Below are 22,850 nucleotides of genomic sequence, written 5' to 3' on the forward strand. Positions count from 1 at the left end.
TGGTCACTTTTTTTCTAAATGGCCTCAGGGGAAAGACACATCTCTCCTTGGGGCTTCCTCCTCTACAAAAAGCTTTAATGTTGTAAATCATAAAGATTATGCCCTAAACCCCTTTTTCATTTACACATTTGCTGCCTATGTAATCTCATTTACAGCCATAGCTTCAATGACAATCTGTAACAATGTAGACCCCAAACTACACCTGTCTCCTGAGTTGCTAACATATATTTTCAACAATCTACTAGACATCTCCAGAAACACCTTAACCCCAATTACGTTTAAAGTTAAGCTCAATCTTTATCCCCAGTGTGATCTTCCAGTTTTCTCTTCTCAGGTTAAAGGCAATTATTAATGTTAACAGCTCCAATCAGAAAGCTTTAAGACATCCTTAATTCTTCTCTCTTCTTTACCATCTAAAATAAATCTGTTACACCAGATCCCAAGTCTACCTTTAATCTACTTACTTTATTCCATTTCTTCCGTCACTATCTCAGTACAGGACACCATTCTCACCAAAAATAGTACAATAGCTTCCTAACTGGTATCACCTTCCACCTTGTTCTTTGTCCCTCCTCCACCATGCTCTAACCTGAAAGGCAGTGATATCTTCACAAGGTAAATTCATTATTACCCCTTCACTTAAAATTTTTCAATGACGTCCTATTTTACTTAGGATAAAATCCAAAATTCTTAACAAAGCCTCCAAAGACCCTTCATGATCTGACCCAACCTCCTTTGCTGTCTATACTCAACCCCTCCAATTTTCTTTCTCACCTCTAGGCCCTCCCTGTGTTGCTCCCTCTGCAAATATAATTGCCCCCCACGTTACTCCATCCCTTTCACGGAACTAAGTCTACTCAACTTTCAATTCATTCTTGGCTTTAACATCAGTCCTTGAGGGAAGTCGTTTCTGGCTTCTCCATAGGTTAGGTCTCATTGTAATAAACTTCCTTATCATCTGGATTTCTTATTACACTTGTAATTATTTGTTTAATGGTGTTCTTCCCATATACTGCATCTTATACCAAAATTTCAGTAGGCTCCATGAGGTGGGGGACCCTATCAACTCAGAATCTATAATAGAATGCTTTTCATATAGTAATCATTATTCTGTTGAAAAAAATACCAAAAGCATATTTAGAAAATTAAAATACCCAGAGAAAGGGGTGCCTGAGTGGCACAGTAGATTAAGCATCCAACTCTTGGTTTCAGCTTAGGTCATCATCTCAAGGTCCTGCATCAGGTTCCATGTGTAGCTTGCTTAAGAATATCCCTCTCCATCTCCCTCTCCCCCTCCCCCTGCATGTGTGCGTGCACAATCTCTCTCTCTCAAATAAATAAATAAATCTTTAAAAAAAAAGTTTTCTAAATACCTAGAGAGATACAAAAGTCAAAACATGAATATATATATACACACACACAAAATTAAGAAAAGAGGTAACTTCACACCTCACATTTTGTCCAGACCTTACCTCTAGTAACTCTAAGAAAAGAAGTTAAGAGAATAGAGGGGTAGACATAATTTAAATGGTCTAGGTTCCCCTGGAGAAAAAATGAACCAAGTTAAATAACTGATCAAGGCATATTGCTTGGCCTTAGAAACCCCAGCCCCAAAAGTGGTTTCTCAAAAGTACAATCTATTTGGATTAGAATCAATTAAAATGAATTTTAATGCCAATTTCTTGGTTCCATACAAGATTACTAATTCAAAATCTCTGGAATTATGACCCAGGAATCTAAATTTTAAAAACATTCTAAGTGATTTTTATTTTAAACTTGAGTTTAAACTGGCACCTCCAATTCAAATTAACCACCACAATCCTACCAGCATCTCTTTTCCCACTGTGAGATCCTTGGTTACCCCACATCAATATATGTATTCATGTGTTCTACCCTATCATGAACATAAAATAGTTTCAGAATACTCCCAACTTCCTAACTTCTCTTCTTGGTGTTACTGGAGGTAGAGGCTATCTTTAGTGAAAAACCACTAGACAAATCTATTAAGTAAAGGTCATAATTTCTTTGCAATTCTTTTCTATCTTAGTATGTATCCCATGAAAATAATAGAATGCTCTTTTCAAAGTCTGAATTTTTTCTGTGTGATTATGTTATCCATTTGATATGATATATGGCTTATTTGTTTCTGCTTATATTCAGTTCTAAAGTTTCCTTTTCCCATGCTGTATGTGTGTGTGTGTCTGTGTGTGTGTACACTGAATGTGTAAAACACTTACTTTAAATAAAAAGTATACTCAATCTTATTCTCTCCTACATTCCTTCTACCTCAGTTCCATCCATCCCCTATAGGTAACTATGTTCACTATATTTCTAGTTTATTATTCCTAAGTTTGTTTTTAAAATAATAAATATATATTTTTCTTTTTCTGCCCACATAAAAAGTAGTATAATACACCCCAATATACACATAGCATTCTTCTGTATTTTTCTTTTTACTACCCTAAACCCTAGTAAAGGTTAATTCTCTTTAGTAAAATGAATAGCACAAAAATTTTAATTCCTTTTCCTCTAGTTCAGATTACAAAATCATCCCATCATAGAAATTTAAAGAGTGTTTTTTAAACTCTTCTGGAATATTCAAAGAGTTATTTTTAGTATGTAATCTCCTTTCTACACCTTAGCACAAAATGAAAGAGAGTTCTACCTAAATATTAAAGTTCTATTTGAACCTTTCATATTACCATGGCAACATTTTCTCCTCTAGGTGACAGAAGAAATAGTGAGTAGCAGATGGTAGTAATGTGCAAAACAAATTTAAGGACAGCAAATTGTAAAACAGAGTTAGGACCTGAGCAAAGGAGAAGATAAACCAATTTCCATTTGTCTCCATTTGCAATGTTTAAATTATTTCTCAGTTTACAAAAATAAAATCAGAATCCTGACAAGTTTTAAGCACCTAAAATTGGGAGGAAGAGGATTTTTTCAAAGAATAAACATGGGGTGCCTGGGTGGCTCAGTCACTGGGCGTCTGCCTTCAGCTCAGGTCATGGTCCCAGGGTCCTGGGATCGAGCCCTGCATGGGGCTTCCCGCTTTGCGGGAAGCCTGCTTCTCCCTCTTCCAATCCCACTGCTTATGTTCCCTCTCGCTGCGTCTCTATCAAACAAATAAATAAAATCTTAAAAAAAAAAAAAAAGAATAAACATGAGGGGCACCTGGATGACTCAGCAGTTAACCGTTGCCTTCGGCTCAGGTCATGATCATGATCCTAGGGTCCCGGGATCCCTGCTCAGCGGGAAGCCTGCTTCTCCCTCTCCTACTCCCCTCTCTCGCTGTGTCTCTATCAATCTTACAATAAATAAATAAAATCTTTTAAAATAAAATCAATCTTGGGAAAAAAAGAAAGAAAAGAATAAACATGAGACAGCAATCCTTGGAAATATTAAAGATCTGCCTAAAGCAAGAGACTGAACACATAATCTCTTGGGTTCTAAGAGCAATATAATCCTCTACCTGTTCCCATATCTCCCCTATCCCCTTCTTTCCTCACTGTATCTAAACCATTATCTCTTCCAGTTGAAACTGTTATCAATCACTTCCAAACCAGTTTCAGACCACAAGCTGGGCTGGCCAGCGGCATGAAATTCAGCAGAATGGATCGGGTACCCTCAGGTGGACTTAACACTTGAGCTGAGCTCAGACAGTAAATGAGGTATATAATTGACCTTCATGTTCTATTCACTACCAAATCTGGACGAAGCTCTTCTTCATCTTGGCATTCATATATTCATGAAATCTCTGCATTATGGCCCTATCCCAACTCTCGCTGCTCTCTACCAAGAACTCCTACAAAAAACTCTTTCCTAAGAGTGTTTGTTATACAAAACACCCTCCTAAATCTTACTCATCTTCAAAATAAAGCTCAATTACACTTCTTCAATAAACTTCTTCAATAGTTTTCTTGATTCACCCTTCCTGTACTCTCCTAGCACTATGTTTTTAAAGTCACTCACTTTAGAACCTCATCACACTTTCTATAAGCTCTTCTAAATTCTCACAGCACTTATTAACTTCACCCTTCATTTAACATGCTTTACTAAGTTACATATATGCTGGATATTATTATGGCTTACACACACTAGGTGTGCCCAACTAGCCAACCCATCATAGCATAGCACTTTGTATTTCTGTATTACAGCGCTGTTGATATAACATCATAATTACTTATTTATACATATCTCCCTTATCCACTAAAGATTATAAGCTTCCTTAGGGGCCCTGTCCTAAGTTTCTTAGTACTGCCAAATCCAAATATACTGCTCATAAGAATATACAGGAAATAAATCTTTTTCAAATTAATGAACGAAAGGCTAAATTGGCTAAAAACAAGAGGATGTAATCTAAACCAGAGACTGGAAATTTGTGGTCCACAGAATGAATTCAGCCAACAGACTTATGTTTGGCCTGCACTGTATTTAAGAAAACCGAAATTAACATTTAAAAAGGAACAGCACATAAAATCCAGATATCTGAATTTTCTTGGGGGTGGGGGTATTGTAAGATCTGCCATATGCCCTAAAACACTACAAGTGCCTAGAGCACAGCTGTTCTACATTGGACAGGCGCGCTCTTCAGGTAGTCATCACTTTTGCTTTACTCATTTATGTCACCTGTCTGGTCTGTGCAAATAGGTACATTTACAATCAGTGATACAGACCCATGAATCCCTGATGGGCTTTCCAAGCCACTTAATCAAATCTGGACCATTTCTAGTCCATAGCCACCATGTTTTTCCAATGCTAAACACATTTATCAGAATCTGCTAGCCTTCCCTCATCCTAAATCTTGACCAAAGGATTCTACTGAATAGCAGTGCCTAGTGGTAATGCCAAAACACACAGCTCAGATGGATCACTACTACTTGGTTAGAATGAGGTTTTTTTTGATTCATGGATCAAATTTTATTATATACTTCCTCCGCTGAAATATTGTTAGAGAAGATTCTTATTCAAATTATACTGTTAACAATCACTTCTCATACTGAGTTGGCCAGCTAAGAGACAGTTCATCCTGGCAAATTAAATTCAATAAATATTTATAGTGTTTGCAAAATTATAGGTCCTGTATAATGGTTAAAGCACAAGATTTGAAAGCTCCAAATCTACCAAGTCTGATACCAAATCTTAGCTCCTCCATTCTCTGAGAAACTGCAAAGTTACTTCTCTAAACCTCAGTTTTCTTACTTTTCAAATCTGGAGAGTAACAGCACTTATTTCCTAAGACTGTTGTGTGACTGAAAAAGACAATAACATAAGAAGGCACTTAGGCATATAGCACCTGACACACAGAAAATAATAAAAGCAACTATCATTTAAGTATATGAGTATAGAAATAAAAAACTAATGAAACAAGATAGATATCTGGATAAAAATCTAAAAGTCTAGGGACGCCTGGGTGGCTCAGTTGGTTGGACGACTGCCTTCGGCTCAGGTCATGATCCTGGAGTTCCGGGATCGAGTCCCACATTGGGCTCCCAGCTCCAAGGGAAGTCTGCTTCTCCCTCTGACCTTCTCCTCGCTCATGCTCTCTCTGTCGCTCTCTAAAATAAATAAATAAAATCTTTAAAAAAAAAAAAATCTAAAAGTCTAGATACTGTTATTAATCAAGCATATGGAAACACAAAGAGATTAGTTCTATAGGGAGGAGAGAGGTAACATACGAGCTGAAAGAAAAATAGGATAATGCCAACTAGAGAAAAAGCAGAAGAGAGAAAGTCCAAGGACAAGTAAGAGACAAACAAAAGCAAGAATAAAATCACAGTTTTTACTTCCAGGGACAGGTAGTAGGCTGAACTGGGGGCGGGGGGTGGTAGTGAGGGGGAGATACATGAGAAAGAACTAGGAAAAAAATAAAAGCTAGGAAAGAAGGCTGGAACCAGGATTCAGGGTTTCACCCAAACCACATTTACTAGATTTACTAAATGGAAGCACTCTGCTAGGACATGGAAAAGAGGTGGATATATAAAAAATCCTTCCCAGGTGCCTGGATGGTTCAGATGGTTAAACGTCTGCCTTTGGCTCAGATCATGATCCCAGAGTCCTGGGATGAGTCCCACATCAAGTTCCCTGCTCAGCGGGGAGTCTGCTTCTCTGCCCCTCCCCTGGCTCAAATGCACTCTTTCACTCTCAAATAAATAAAATCATTTTTAAAAAAATTCCTTGGGACACCTGGGTGGCTCAGGCAGTTAAGCGTCTGCCTTCAGCTCAGGTCGTGATCCCTCTGGGATCGAGTCCTGCATTGGGCTCCTTGCTCAGCGGGGAGCCTGTTTCTCCCTCTGCTCACCTCTCCCCCTGCTTGTATGCGTGCGCTCTCTCTCTGACAAATAAATAAAATCTTAAAAAAAAAAATCCCTTCCCTTGAGACATCTGACCATTTGGCATGGTGTGTAGCACATCATCAATGTATACGGAGTTAGTAAATATCTTTAATAATCTAGACAAACATAAAAGTCAAAGGTGTTGAGACATGAAGGCTTAAGAGAAACAAGAGTAACTACCATCTAAAGCTCTCTAAATTCCCTTCTTCCACATGTACATACACACACCCTACATAGCATACAACTGGGTAATTCCTATATGGGAATAAAAACATAACATGTACAGACACAAAAGAAAGTTAAGTTGGATTATTTGTTGTAGAACATAGGCAGGAAAGTAATCTGGCTGTTCATCAAAAAGCTTAGTTGAGGAACTAGGGCTTCTTAAAGATCTGGTTGATTCTAGGACTGAACAGGAATGATACAAGATGAGCCTGGAACATCTTGTTATGCCAGAAAGTTAAAAACTGCTAAACAAACAAAATAATAGGGCCATGTCAAAAGGGCAAATGAGCCAACTTGTAAGAGCTCCTGATGGCCAAAGCTACAACAATGTGATTAACAAATAATGACAGCACAAAGAATAAATGTCCATGAGTGCACCCAACACAAAGAAATGACGGAATAAATAAATAAAAGGGGAAGAAAGAGTAAGTCTTCTGCACTGAAGAATCCCAAGTAATAGAGAAGTAATGAAGAAAAGAAAAAAATCACCACTAGAAAACAATAAAAACTGCTATACAAATGCTAAAATTAATGAGCGAAAGTTTAAGAAACTTTCATACCCTCAAAGTAGCTCCCCAAAACGTTTTATAATTTACGAAGTGGTACACTGTAATTTTATAATGGAGAAACCTGGAAGACATCCCCTTAACCAAAGAACTAGGTTAATGTTACCAGTTATAAGACACAGTAACATCAAGTACCTCTCAATATGACATACAGAGACGGGCACATTATCTCTGCATTATGCTTCCCTAAAATGCATTACCTCAGTCTAACCATGAGAAAATATCAGACATACCTAACTATAAAACACACCATACAATACCATTCTACAAAATATTCTATAAATACCAGACAAGTACTCTTCAAAAGTGTCAAGGTCATAAAAGACAAGAAAAAAGACTGAGGAACTACTGCAGATGAGAGGAAACTAAAGAGACATGACAACTAAATGTAATGCAGGATCCTGGACTAGATCCTGACACTGAAAGAGAAACTAATCTGAATGAAGTCTGTAATTTACTTAGTAATTAACAGTACTACTTACTCAAAAAGTACTGTATTAACATAAATTTCTCAGTTTTTAATCACTGTACTATGCTTATATAAGACGTTAACATAAAGGAAGTGAATAAAGGACATACGGGAACCCTTTGGACTATTTATGTAATTCTTCTATAAATCTAAAATTCTTTTAAAATAAAAGTTAAAGAAAAATCTTAGATGATGAGAACAATACTAGTTTAATACTTTTTTTTTAACCAAAGACTTACTATCAACTTACCTGAACTGCAGGTATTATTTTCCAGTGAATGCTACATTATCTCTGTTCTTACTTATGTTCCATCAGTCATGTAACATAATAAAGCTTTAACAAATTGGTATTCTACCAAAAATAAAGTTAATCACTTAATAAAAACATTTAATTTCCTTTTCTGACATCTTAAAAATGACTGATAATCAGAATTTCACTTTTTAATTATAGAAGCCCCACAAAGCTTTATCTTCAATAGAAACTACTATTATTTTTTGTTTACAGCATACAAACAATAATTTAAATAAAATCCTTACCTTCCAACCACTGCCAGCCTCTCTATAATATGGGAAGTTATCACAAATCCACTGGTATATCTCACTTAGAGTCATTTTCTTTTTGGGTGAGCTATTAATTGCAAATGTAATGAGGCTGGCATAACTGTATGGAGGTTTCCCATCTTTGTGCTGTTGGACTTCTTCCTGGTCCAGTGTTGTATTTGGGTCAAGGAGTGCATTCTTCTTGGAAATTCCTGCTCCATGCGCATTTTGTGTAGCATCAGATTTTTGGATGGCTGCTCTCATGGTGAGCTGTGGTAACCAGTCCATAGATGTTAGGCTGCTCTCCAGTTCAGATGTCATCCTGAAGGTAAATAGACTCCTTAGTCAGTATCAAGGAAAGAACCCCTGCTTCTCAAAATATCCAATATTCACAAATCTAGGAGTTCCAAAGTGAGGGAAAGCCTGAGTTAAATCTGGAGGAAAAAGATTGAGTATGTTAATGACCAAATCAAATATTTAAGGGCTCAACATTTCCAATCTTTTAAAATTCTTTCCTCTCCTAAACACAACAAATAAGGTTTTAAAATGTTTAAGATACAGAACAATACGTACATACAAAGTGATCCCAATACCAATGTTTCTAAAAAAGACTATCACTTTAAATAGGGCAATAGGATCATAGTATGAAAAATAAGTCTGCTGTCCAGCTCTTTACTCACCAACACCATAGACCCTTTAAAACTTAAGACTGGCATTTCTTTTACACAAATTTTAGGGGAGTCATACAAGCAAAAGAATACCCAAAGTAAAGAGGTCAGAGAAGTGACTGAGAAACAGGCACAGGAATTTGCAAGGAGGAAAGAAGGTAGAGCTGAGCAGGTGGGAGGTAGGAAAAGCAAGCAGGGTAGATAAGAATATTAAATAGACAAGCTAGCTGGGGGAGCTGACCCAAAAGAGGAATGCAAACTCAAGGATACTGATGAACAAGAGGAAGATAGGCAGCACCCAGGCAGTTAAAAAATAATGAAAAATCCACAAAATCCACAACGAACAAGCTTAAGAAAACTAGAGATCTGGGAGTGTAGGATAGACGAGATTAAATCATATAAACTGACAGCAAGAAGCAGTAAAAACTCAGGGCAGCCTAATGCAAACATCTGGTGATCTGGATTCTGTAACGTATTTCTCTCCAAGGCTGAAAAATTCAGACTGTTACAACCCAGAGAACGAAAAAAGAAAAACAAAATCTGCCAGGTTAACACATTTTCTGGAGAAGGGAAAAGCTGCTCAAAGAATTGAAGATAAAAATATAGAAACAAAGCTTGACACTTCATACTGGAATTGCTAGCTTTCAGCTGAGGATATAAACTTTTCCTACCATGGGATCAAAGAAACAGGAATAATGACCCCAACAATAAAGCAGAGAAGAATGAAAGACTTCTAAGTGATATCAAACTAACGAGAAAAAAGAAAACAAAAAACCTGAAGTACCTCAGTGAAAAGAAAAACTTGTGGCAAATAAAATCCAATACAGGCCCTCATCCCAAACAGCTACAGGCAAAGAGCAGCCTGCAATACGTGCTTAGGATATGAACTTCTGGGAGGCAATACAGAACTGGTAAGAACATAGGCTCTCAAGTCAGGCAGATCAAGAGTTCAAGCACTGATTCTACTAGTTACTAGCTGCAGGAAATGAAAATGTTAATTAATATTAATTATCTAAACTCCAGCTTTCTCTAGGGATGCCTTGGTGGCTCAGTCCATTGAGTGTCTGCCTTCGGCTCAGGTTATGATCCCAGGGTCCTGAAATTGAGCCCCCGCATCAGGCTCCTGGCTCAGCAGGGAGCCTGCTTCTCCCTCTGCCTGCTGCTCCCCGCTGGCTTCTGCTCTGTAGCACACACACACACACACACTCTCTCTCTCTCTCTCTCTCTCTCTGACAAATAAATAAAACCTTTTAAATAAATAAATAAACTCCAGCTTTCTCATCTGTAAAATGAAACAATAATAGTTCCTAGAGGGGCGCCTGGGTGGCTCAGTGGGTTGGGCCACTGCCTTCGGCTCGGGTCGTGGTCTCAGGGTCCTGGGATCGGGTCCCGCGTCGGGCTCTCTGCTCAGCAGGGAGCCTGCTTCTCTCTCTCTCTCTCTCTCTCTCTCTCTCTCTCTGCCTGCCTCTCCATCTGCTTGTGATCTCTGTCAAATGAATAGATGGAGTCTTTGAGGGGAAAAATAATAATAATAATAATAGTTCCTAGAGTTAAAATATTAATTTGAGGGCACCTGGGTGGCTCAGTTGGTTAAGCAACTGCCTTCGGCTCAGGTCACGATCCTGGAGTCCTTGGACAGAGTCTCCACATTGGGCTCCATGCTTGGCAGAGAGTCTGCTTCTCCCTCTGACCTCCCCCCTCTCACACTCTCATTTTCTCTGTCTCAAATAAATAATTTTTAAAAATAATAAATAAATATTAATTTGAGGGAGCCACCTCGGTGCTCAGTCAGCTAAGCATCTGACTTCAGCTCAGGTCATGATCTCAGTCAGGATCTTAGGACGGAGCCCTGCATCAGGCTCTCTGCTCAGCAGGGAATCTGCTTCTCCCTTCCCCCGAACCCCCTTATTCCCACCACAGCACGCTCGCTCTCACAAGCACTCTCTCTCAGATAAATTTTTTAAAAATTAGAATATTACTTTGAGAATTAAATATGGTAGTATATACACAGAAGAAAGATCTGTTAAGTATTAGTTAATAATATTACTCCAGGATTATCTGGCAAGGGTACTAAAGCACTATAAAGTAAACCAGATTAAGCAACAGCAATTATATAAATCAAGAGACAGCCATGAGGATTTTATCTACACTGCCAGTAGAGTCCTATTATCTTCCTCTTAGATTATTTTGATCTAGTTTTATCTTTTTCACTTTCTCAAATTCCCTCCATCTCTACTTCATAATTTCTCTGAAATCTGAACTTTAAATTCTCTATACAATAGCTTCAGAGATCAAAAAGCAAAAACAAAACAAACAAACCCCTTACTATTGTGCTCTATAATCTCAGCATTAGATTAATCGCTCATTGCTAGCATGAAGTAAGTTACAGGAACTTATGGAATAAAGAAAACAATGTAGGAGCGCCTGGGTGGCTCAGCTGGTTAAGCGGCTGCCTTCCACATAGGTCATGATCCCAAGATGCTGGGATGGAACCCTGCATGGGCTCCTTGCTTGACAGGAAACCTGCTTCTCCCGCCCCCATGCTCTTCCCCCTTTTCATGTTCTCTCTCTCTCTGAAATTTTTTTAAAAATTCAAGAAAACAATGTAATTTACACATCACCTGTTGTCAAATGAGTGGGCAAAGTACCCTAGAGATCAGGAACCAATCATTTCAATCTAAAGATGAAAAACTAAGGTCTACTGAAGCTAAAGATTTGCCCAAATTCACAAAAGGTAGTTAACAATAGAAGTAAAACCAGGTCTCCCAATGCTCTCAAACCATTAGTGTTTTGTTTTTTTTTTTTAACCACACCTCATCTGTAAAATGAGCATAACAGTACCTACATCACTGATGAAAAGTACTGAGAATAGTGACTCGCAAATAGTAACCATTCAAAAAATGTTAGCTACTGGTGGTGGTGGTTATGCTAAATAGTAGTTGCTATTATTATTACTCATATTTCATTCTAAAACCACTGGCAATTATTATTCCATGCTGTCATCGTATTTGCCTCAATTACGGCTCCACTAAGCAGCTTTATTTTGTTCAAATTCCCAAAGGAGCCAGGCACACACATTTTCAAAGTTAAAATAAATACACATTCCAGGGGCGCCTGGGTGGCTCAGTCAGTTGAGCCACTGCCCCGGCTCAGGTCATGACTCCAGAGTCCTGGGATCAAGCCCTGCATCAGGCTCCCTGCTCGGTGGGGAGCTTGCTTTGCCCTCTCCTTCTGCCTGCCACTCTGTCTACTTGTACTCTCTCTCTGTCAAATAAATAAATAAAATCTTAAAAAAAAAAAATGCACATTCCAAACCGAACATAACTGATACTGCAGATGCCCCTACTGAGAACCAACTTTAATTTCTGTTTCCTTCACCACTGCCACTAACTGAGACTATGAGAGTCTCAGCAATATAATGTAAAAATATAATTAAGTACTTAATATATAACAGTTAAGAATTTATAATTACACATATACAGGGCTATAAAACTTTGTGTACACACGCACAACAAAGTATGATAAAATTCCTGTCCTCCAGGAAACTGCAGTCCACTTAGGAAGGTCAAAAGTAAGGAAGAACTGAAGAAGAAAGGAAGGCTGAAGGGAGAGGACAACATGGACTGCAGCCTTCAGAGGCAGAGAAGGAAGAACTTCCACTAAGATTTGAAGAAAGTAAAGATCTCAACAGGCTAGAAAGAAAATGGTCCCTAGTCATCAAAGACACCATGAGTAAAAATCACTCCACTGCTGTGCTTATCTTCATAAGCTCTGCTAGATCAAATTTAAACTAACTATAAAATATCTATCTTAAATTTAAACTCTGAAAAAGTGGGGCTTCTGTTTGCTATTTATTAAATTTTATATATTCTTGGTAGTAAGGTATAAAGTGCTTCCATCGTTGGGGTGTCACCTGGACACCGCAGAGGTTCTCCATTAAGCATGAAGAACACAAAAAATGACCATTAGATATGACCAGATCATCAGTAACTTTAGAAAGAAACCTCTTAATGGAATGGTGATGACAGAAGTCCACTTGTATAAAAGAACAGATGGTGGTAAATTTAAAAACAGCATGGGAGGCTCTGAGGAATCTGGTTATGGAAATCTGGTTAAGAAATGTCAGGCCCTCATTACCTCACCTCATTCCAAAAGCTTCCTAGCTGGCCTCCTAGCCTCTGATTTCTTACCACTCCTCTCTGCTAATCACCTCCTGAGTATACGCATACACTCCAAGAGAAATCCGTCACCATTGTTTTCATGTCATTGTGCCCCATAACTTTCAATGGTTCCCTTTCTCCTATTATACTAAATCTAAACTCATTTTCAACTACTTTAGTTTTTATTAATCTTTTATTAATCCTTCTCTAAATTCCTGGAGCAATTATAACCTCAATTTGGCATTTACAATGCTGTTGCATATGTATAATTGCATCATACACCTAAGCTTACTACACTCACTCCCTCTTCCCTCACCTTCCCACTGAGAACAGTGACCATAAAACTAATTATTTCAGATCCACCAAACACCATGCCAGGTACATGTTATCTGAAAAATAACACAGTATTTGGTTTAAAAACACTCCTTTCTGGAATGTCTTAACACTGCCTTGCTGGCTTCTACTTTTTTCCAAGACTCAGACCAAATACCTCCCCCTCCAGAAAGCCCCGTCAATCCACTCTTATCTTCAATCTCCCAAACTAAACTAGGTCCCAATCCCACAGTAGCATATAAACACCTCTATCCCAAGATTTATACAGGATTATAACTATCTTTATCTATCTCCCCAGAGACCACGAGCTCTTTGGAAAAAGAAACTTTCTTATTCTTTTCTCTCTCTAATGCCTAAGAACATAGTAAGTGAAGGGTCAATAAATAATGGTTAAATGATTGAAACAGTTACTAGCCAATGAAGGTGTGGGTGTGATCCTTCCCAAACAAGTGAAACTATACACCTTGACAAGCTAAAAGAAAGAGGCAAAAGAAAAAAAGGACTCAACAGCATGAGGTAAGGATAATCACAGGATTGAAGTCCTTTATGAAATGGAAAAAAGTATGACTCAGACTGACAAGCAGCACTACACGGGAACAGAAACAGTTCTGGAATAGCAGAGAAAAACAGGAAGACAGAAGCAAAGATAAAAAGATAACATTACTTATCATAGAAAACAGGGATTGGAAACTCGTGTCTTAAATCTATGATGATATTTATTGCTAAAAAAAAGTTTCATGAGGAATCTTCTCTGTATAACATGAAAATGTAAACAGCACCAAGATATAAGAACTCAACCTTAAGGCATGAGATAGGGAGAGGGTCGGGGGTTCTAATCCCACTTTTTGGAACAGTGCCACTAATAGGACCCCAAATAAGCTTTCTACATACTTTAACACATTGCTTGGGCCTCCCTCTGCAACCTCCTTGACTCCCAACAAGTAACCAAGATTGCTCAGAAAGTTTTTGAGTTTTCAACAGTCATCAAAAGGTGGGAGGGGGGGGATACTGTTGAGATACTGTTGGCTTCCTAAATAAAGGTAAGAAGAAAACATCAAGGAAAATAAGAATAATGAGGATAATGATGTTGTGACCTAGGTATTCCTGAATCCTCCCACTCTATTCCTGGCATCTGGCATTTTAAAATTTTGGCACCTTAAAAAACTTAAGAAAAATTCATCACAAAAAAGATTCATCGTAAGACTCGTAAGAAAAACTGAGCAACTGAAAACTCAAAAAGAAATCCTTATAATTACCACAGCAGTAATTCTGATCGCATGCATCCCAAGGAAACAATACACACACCCCACTTTTTTTTTTTTCCCTTGAGAGGGAAGGGATAGGAACCGAAGGAAAGAGAAGAATCTTAGGCAGGATCCATGCCCAGTGCAAGACTGACACTGGGCTCCATCTCACATGACCTGAGCCAAAACAAAGAGTTGGACAATTAACTGACTGAGCCACCCAGGCACCCATATATATATACATATATATATATGTATGTATGTATGTATACACACACACACACACACACACACACTTTTTTAAATATATAACTTCTGTTACAGAAGCTTAGCACCCAAGGCAACCAGAAGTAGGTCTATGGCAGAAACCACTAACTGCCACCTAACATCTGTTTTTACCTTCGTCCTGAGGAATACAATCTCAATTTCATTCTGGATGGCATAGTGCCTCTTTCCATTCTGGCTCTCTGAAGACACAATAGCTACTGCTCCAGTGTCATCCTGCATCATAAGGTGATCTTTGAAAATGGAAGCCATACACTGAGAATAGAGGAGCAGAGAGAAGGAATCCGGGTCCCTGAGTCTTTTGTGAAGCAATTGTGAAGCTGCCATCTGAGCCCTGAACTGCTCACCTTCCAGACTTATGTGCATAACTACCATAAAAAGATATCACCAGCAGGGGCGCCTGGGTGGCTCAGTGGGTTAAGCCTCTGCCTTCGGCTCAGGTCATGATCCCAGGGCTGGGATCGAGCCCCACATCAGGCTCTCTGCTCAGCGGGGAGCCTGCTTCCTCCTCTCTCTCTGCCTGCCTCTCTCCCTACTTGTGATCTCTCTGTCCAATAAATAAATAAAATCTTTAAAAAAAAAAAAAAAGATATCACCAGCAGATGACTGCAATTCTTAACAAAAGTCAAATCTGGCATATGGAAGTGGGGAATACAAGAAAACCTAAAGTAAGACACTCTTAAGGAGAGGTTGATAAGGCAAACATTAACTCCGATACTGCAGTGACAAAGACTGACAAAGAGTGACAGGATTTGGTCAAATGTGGCCATCTACATAAGTTAGAAAGCAAACCACAGGCCAGCTAAGGCTATCGCAAGAAGAGAAATACAGAAAAAATGTAGAATGTTGGCATGCGTTGGCTCCTTCTTGTCACTTAAAACAAAGTCCTGAGAGAAAAACAAAGTGCGATTAGAGCTGCAAGCAGAGGGAGAAAATGCAGATTTGCTAAGGGAGGTAACTCCCTGCCTATGGCCTGCAATTTAAGCTAACAGTCCTATAATTTAAAGCCTTGCGTAGTTGAAAAAACACCAAACTGCTTCTGAAGCAGCAAACTGAAGTAATTAAATGGTAGCTGCAAAACTGCGGCCTTGGCAGTAGAAAAGACTGGTACCTTGCCACACAAAGCAATATCATAACGGTATTTTCTTTCCACCCATGTTTTCTACCATTGTTTCAAATGGCCTCATCAGAACCATCTTTCCCTTAGAAGCCAGAAGAGGTCAATGAACTTGGATGGGGAAAAAATATTCTTTATTTCCACTAACTTATAACCGAAATTTAGCATTTCCTTTAATTATGAAACTAGACAACACATCATAGCACTAACAGTACTTGCAACTTGGCCAGCAATAAAAATCACAAATGTATTCTTCTCACATGCAGATGTTGCAGAATCTCAACTTTTAAACTTAACTACTTAAAAATTATGCTAGTGTATTAGATTTGCCACTAGATCTTTTATTTAATGTTATTTAATGTTTAACATTACTATGTTTCAAAGTTAATATTTTGCTAACCATATTTCAATATAATTGGTTTCCTTTGTAATCCTAAGTACTTTATTTTGTGAATTTTGAGACATTATCCTGAGACAGATTCACAGGTTTCACCAGACTGTGGAAGGGCTTCCATGGCACCAAAACAAGACTGGAAATTCCTGGGGTAAATGGAGCACAAAGGGCACCGTCTTCACACTGAAAAATTCTGTCTGGGCAGGCATTGCGGATCAAAGCAGCAAAAAGTCTAGAAACTAAGTATTTTAAGATAATTGTATGGAAGGTTGGGGGAGAGAAAGAGACTAGACTGCAAAGGCCTCTTAAGTTTCCAAAATAATACCCAAGCTCATCAACAAGAAGTGAGCTATAAAAGCTGTACATTTCCCAGAAAGGGCATCTTCACTAATATCCATCTCTCAGATGTGGCCATGGAAGATAATGGACAAGGTAGACCTTTCAGAAGGCATAGGAGACAATGGAAGCCCTACCAAAGAGCAAAATTAAGGAACTTACTACATTGTCAAGGAGTCACTGTCACTCCTACCCAGTAAGATTCTATAATGAGCTAATAATGACTACTGAGTGTTTCCCATTATTCCCTTTTCTGAATATTACCTTTTATTGCTGTTATCCTAATTCTTTCTCCACCACTATATATTAGGTAGAAAGTAAATAGCTCATTTTTGGTTTATAGATCTTTGAACCACAAGAAGCCACACCAGCATCTGATGAAAGAGACACTACCTCAAGAGCTGAGATTTTGGGGCGCCTGGGTGGCTCAGTGGGTTAAAGCCTCTGCCTTTGGCTCAGGTCATGATCCCAGGGTCCTGGGATCAAGCCCCGCATCAGGCTCTCTGCTCAGTGGGGAGCCTGCTCCTTCCTCTCTGCCTCTCTGCCTACTTGTGATCTCTGTCTGTCAAATAAATAAATAAAATCGTTTTTTTTAAAAGTGTTAAAAAAAAAAAAAGAGCTGAGATTTTCAGCTAATTATCATAACTGGATGAAACTCTGGGTTGTCTCCCTTGGGAAAAGATGAAGAGTTGCTGCACTCTACCGAATGAGCCAGCCAGGCCCCCAGAATTTTCCAAATTTTAAATGGCTCTCACTCTTAGTGGCTTTAAACTTTCATTTCCTAAATGACACAGTAACTGTTTAGCAGCCTCAATGGAAATGACTAAAGTGACCCAGAAGGATTAGGTTTTAAAATTTTGTTCGTAGACTATATATGAGAACTAAGAACATGCCTTTCCCCATAGAGTAAGATGATATGATGATTCCTGAAGTAGCATCAAACTAATCTCCACGAAGGTATGAATAACTGAGCCTTTTAAACTTCCTATAAGCAATGACCTTTTAAAAAAATAACCTGAAAAATCCTCACTGGTTTGAAGTGAAAAAAAACAGGTGGAAGAATCATAATTTAGGAGAAGGAATCCAATACACAGATAGTAGGTCACTCTTCAAACCTTTTGACTTTCACAACTTCTCTTCCCCTCTAAAATTCCAAGAACAGTCATAACACAGCTAATGGCAAAAATCTGGGAGATTTAGGGCACCTGGGTGGCTCAGTTGGTTAAGCAACTGCCTTCAGTTTACATTATGATCCCGCAGTCCCAGGATCAAGCCCCCATCCGGCTCCCTGCTCAGCAGAGTCTGCTTCTCCCGCTGACCCTCGCCTCTCTCATGCTCTCTCTCTCGCTCTCAAATAAATACAAACCTTTCAAAAAAATAAAAATAGAAAAATCTGGGAGATTTAGTGAGACAACTATTATTTGTAAAACTATTGTGATAACAGAGCTATTTATCATAAAATCAGAGATGAAAAAGAACCTCATTCAGTCATTTTCTAAAGTCCTAGTATTACCTATTTTGAAGACTAAGAATTTTCTTTAAGATCTCCAAGGGGAGAAAAGTTCACAACTTACTCAATTTGTTCTAAGGTATATAACTCTAAGGTATGTGTTGGGGTTTTTTGTTTGTTTTTTGGTTTTTGGGTTTTTTTAAGATTTTATTTATTTGACAGGGAGAAACAGCGAGAGAGGGAACACAGCAGGCAGAGTGGGAGAAGGAAAAGCATACTTCCTAGCGAGCAGGGAGCCCAATGCAGGGCTTGATCCTAGGACCCTGGCATCACGACCTGAGCCAAAGGCAGACGCTTAACTGTGCCACCCAGGTGCCCCTAAGGTATGTGTGGTTTTTTTTTTTTTTTAAAGGTTTAACTGGCCAGGGGGGCACCTGGCTGGCTCAGCTGATAAAGCACACAACTCTTGATCTTGGAGTCATGAATTTGAGCCCCATCTTGGGCACAAAGATTATTTTAAAAATAAATAATTTTGTTAAAAAGATTAAAAGTTTTTTTTTTAATTTTATATATTTATTTGACAGACAGAGATCACAAGTAGGCAGAGAAGCAGGCAGAGAGAGAGAGGAGGAAGCAGGCTCCCTGCCAAGCAGAGAGCCCAATGCGGGGCTCGATCCCAGGACCCTGAGATCATGACCTGAGCTGAAGGCAGAGGCTTAACCCACTGAGCCACGCAGGTGCCCCAAGATTAAAAGTTTTAACTGGCTAATCTAGATCTCCCTTTCTATGAAGAATATTTCTTTAAATTCTCTCTTGGAAAATGAGAACTGGTCAGAGTTCTATTCATAATGAGGCTTCACATATTTTACAATATTAACACAGCTTGGAGTCCATTTTCTGTAACTTTAAAGTCCAGAACTTCTCCAACAGGATCTGAATTTGGAGCCCTAATATATTAACTGCTCTTTTCTAGATTCTCTCCAAATTACTCTACATATAATCTTAGATTCATAAAACTGTATTCTAAGTTCATAAGCCATATTCCTACTTAGAACTCCATTCAGGCTACAAACTTAGGGATCATGTGGTCAAAAGATATTTTCACACTGTATGTGTAATTCCCATCTTAGGTATCTTTTGTTCCATAATGTATAGGAAGGAAAAAATAAACATTTCTGGGCATTAACCACTCAACTGTATTCTGTCATCAAGTAAATACTGTATTTTGCATTTAAATCTCACCTACTGGAATCTGAGTAGCTGCAAAAACTGATGAACTCTAGTTCCTTTAACACAAGAACACTCAAAGCCATCTTTGTAGCTGTTATTTAAAAACACAGAGGGGTACCTAGGTGGCTCAGACAGTTAAGCGTTTGACTCTTTTTGTGTGTGTGTGTTCGACTCTTGATTTTGGCTCAGGGTCCTGGGATCAAACCCTGTGTCGGGCTCTGTGCTGCTGAGCTTTGAGCCTTCTCAGGATTCTTTCTCTCCCTCTGCCCACACCCCCCCACCCTCCCTCACCCCACTCATGTGCACCGTTTGTGTGCTCACTCTCTCTTAAACAAAATATTAAAAACCCTGGGGCACCTGGGTGGCTTGGTTGGTTAAATTCTGCCTTCTGCTCAGGTCATGATTCCAGACTTCTAGGATCGAGTGCCATGTCGGGCTCCCTGCTCAGTGGGGAGTCTGCTTCTCTCTCTCCTCCTGCTTTTTCTCTGGGTTGCTCTCTCTCAAATAAACCAAAATCTTCAAAAACAAGATTAAAAACCCAGAATCTGCTGTTAATACGCCTTATACTTAGTTTAAAATACAGGTATGTATAATATACATATAATAAAAGTCCTCTGAGTAACAAATATGCACTATCTCATTGAAGTGTCTATACTAACCTCTCTACAATCCTACTCACTACACATTATACCAGTAGTCTGGCATCAGTGCTGGCAGAAGCTAACATTCAGCAAAGGTAATCCTGTCTTTTCAGGGTTAAGTATGATGCACAGAAAATGCTAAACAGCTTAAACTCTACATGTGATGTCTAGGATTCAGGTGTCCTCAAAGTGTGGTCCAGAAACCCTTTCAGGGAATCCGAAGGGTCAAAACAATTTTCATAAGAGGTTATCTGCCTTTTCCACTCTAATCCTCTGGTAAGTGTACAGTGGAGCTTTTCACATGCTATGTGATGGGTGTTATCACATCAGACTGAATGCACAGGCAGAGTGAGAATCCAGCTCTATTAAATCAGTTTTTAAAATTTGCAAAAAATGTTGGGAACCCTGGTGGCTCAGTCAGTTAAGCGTCTGTCTTTGGCTCAGGTCTTGATTCCAGGGTCCTGGTATCGAGTCGCACATCAGGGTCCTTGCTCAGCATGGAGCCTACTTCTCCCTCTGCCTGCCACTCACCTGCTTGCGTGTTCTCTCTCTCTCTCTCTCTGGTAAATAAATAAAATATTTTAAAAATTTAAAAAATTTTTTAAAAATATGCAAAAATGTAAAGCAATGCTAATCTTACTCACTTTGTTTTGTTTTGGAAAATATAGTTAATGTTTCATAAAACATGTCTTTGTTAACATATTTTTTGTTTTCTGTCATTTCTATGTAAATTAATAAATATTTTAATTTCTTCTTAGTTTTAATTACTAATGCAATACATTTTAATAGATACAACACATAAACAAAAGCTCCTTGGATACTAAGTAATTTTTTTTTAAAGATTTTATTTATTTATTTGTTAGAGAGAGAGAGAGAGCGCGCGCGCGCATGAGCACAGGCAGACAGAGTGGTAGGCAGAGGCAGAGGGAGAAGCAGGCTCCCCGCTGAGCAAGGAGCCCGATGTGGGACTCGATGCCAGGACGCTGGGATCATGACCTGAGCCGAAGGCAGCCGCTTAACCAACTGAGCCACCTAGGCGTCCCGGATACTAAGTAATTTTTGAGACCAAAAAATTTAAGAACCATGTTACAATAACTCATCAACTCAAAGGCCAAAGATTACAGTTTCCAGTACAGTACAAATGTAATGAAGAGTAAGGGCTTCTGAGTCATTCAAAAAGCTTGAACTCACACTCTCCCACTTATTAAATGCATCCCTAGACAGGGCTAACAAACAGATCTGCTGTGAGTAGTAAATGTGGAACACCATAATACAAAATTAATGTCTGGCATAGAGTAGACATTCAAAAATTACAACTATTAGGGGCTCCTGGGTGGCTCAGTGGGTTAAAGCCTCTGCCTTCTGCTCAGGTCGTGATCCCAGGGTTCTGGGTTCGAGCCCCACATCAGGCTCTCTGCTCAGCAGGGAGCCTGCTTCCCCCCTCTCTCTTTCTATCTGCCTCTCTGCCTACTTGGAATCTCTGTCAAATAAATAAATAAAATCTTTAAAAAAAAATTACAACTATTAGACACCTTTAAAAAAAAAATAGGGTGCCTGGATGGCTCAGTTGTTAAGCATCTGCCTTCGGCTCAGGTCCTAAGCACAGAGTCCTGGAATAGAGACCCACATCGGGCTCCCTGCTCATCAGGAAGCCTGCTTCTCCCTCTCCCACTCCACCTGCTTGTGTTCCCTCTCTCACTGTGTCTCTGTCAAATAAATAAAATCTTAAAAAAAAAAAAAAATGCTTGCTTGTTTCCTCCTTTGTCAATGAAGTCTCCACAGTGTACAGCATACAACAAAAATGGGTTCCACATTGTGGAACGCCTGGGTGGCTTAGTTAAGTGTCTGCCGTTGGCTCAGGCTGTGATCCCGGGACCCAGGGATCAAGCCCCCTCGCCCCTGAAAGCCTGCTTTTTCCTCTCCCTCTGCCCCCCACCCCCAGCTCATGCTTGCTCTTTCTCACTCTCTCTCAGGTAATAACTAAAATCTTTAAAAATAAATAAATAAATAAAGTTCGGTATCATTTACATTTCCCTGGCCACAAGAAGTAGGTAACATCAGGCTTTTCATGAGGTGCACAGAATCTGAAAAGGCTAAAAATCAACTTCTTAATTTCCTTTAAGTCATCTTAAACAGGCAATCTGATATACAGCTATTTAACAATACAGAAAGTCTGTAATATGTATAAATTACTTGAGTCACAGTTGTTCTCAGAGTATCATATAACGTCTACTCATATTCCTTCTTACAATTTCAAGTATGGCTAAGTTAAAAAAAAAATTAGACTGAACTCAGTCTTATTACACTAAATAGACTTTAAGTTTTCACAAGAAATGGACCAAAAATTTTAAAGAGTGAATAGAGGGGGGGGGATCTGGGTGGAGAAGACACTCAATTCTAAACTTTAAAACAGTAATCACTGAAAGAGAGAAAAACTACAGAACTATTCCAAAGGTATATTCATTAATTCCAAAAAATAAGTGGGAATGAGTTAAGCTAGACTCTGAAGGAATTTCACTATGAGTCAATTGACCATATGATCAAAATCTAAATGAACAGACCTTCTGTTCTCAGAGCACATCAATCATTGTCAGTTTACATAACACATCAATACTGATTATCATTCTATAGTGTGAAAAGGTCTGAAAAGGACTAACTTCCATAAAATCCCAGGGCTATTTAGGGTAGAACATTTATTAGTAATCTATAAAAAGCTGCTCAGCTTAAATTTAGCAGACCCTAAGGAAGTCTCTCTGCCTAGAGACTTATTCTGCTTGTTCTACTATTGGCTCCTAAAGACCCCACATTTTTGTTTCTATTTCTTGTTTCTTGTCTTCATCACTTCAAAGTTTCTCAG

The 22,850-nt window shown here is 38.8% G+C and overlaps 1 protein-coding gene across 3 annotated transcripts in view; it reads right to left on the minus strand.

The window, feature by feature from the left end:
• Positions 1-22,850, minus strand: part of FOXJ3 (forkhead box J3) — a 151,880-nt gene that overhangs the window by 93,929 nt on the left and 35,101 nt on the right. For all 3 annotated transcript variants that reach the window (XM_032877464.1, XM_032877462.1, XM_032877463.1), the window contains exon 3: positions 8,133-8,457. In XM_032877464.1, the coding sequence (XP_032733355.1) occupies positions 8,133-8,457 (325 nt within the window). The remainder of the gene's footprint in view (positions 1-8,132; positions 8,458-22,850) is intronic.

This window comes from Lontra canadensis, unplaced genomic scaffold (assembly GCF_010015895.1).
Source record: "Lontra canadensis isolate GAN:19392208 unplaced genomic scaffold, GSC_riverotter_1.0 scaffold60, whole genome shotgun sequence".
Classification (NCBI taxonomy): Eukaryota; Metazoa; Chordata; class Mammalia; order Carnivora; family Mustelidae; genus Lontra; species Lontra canadensis.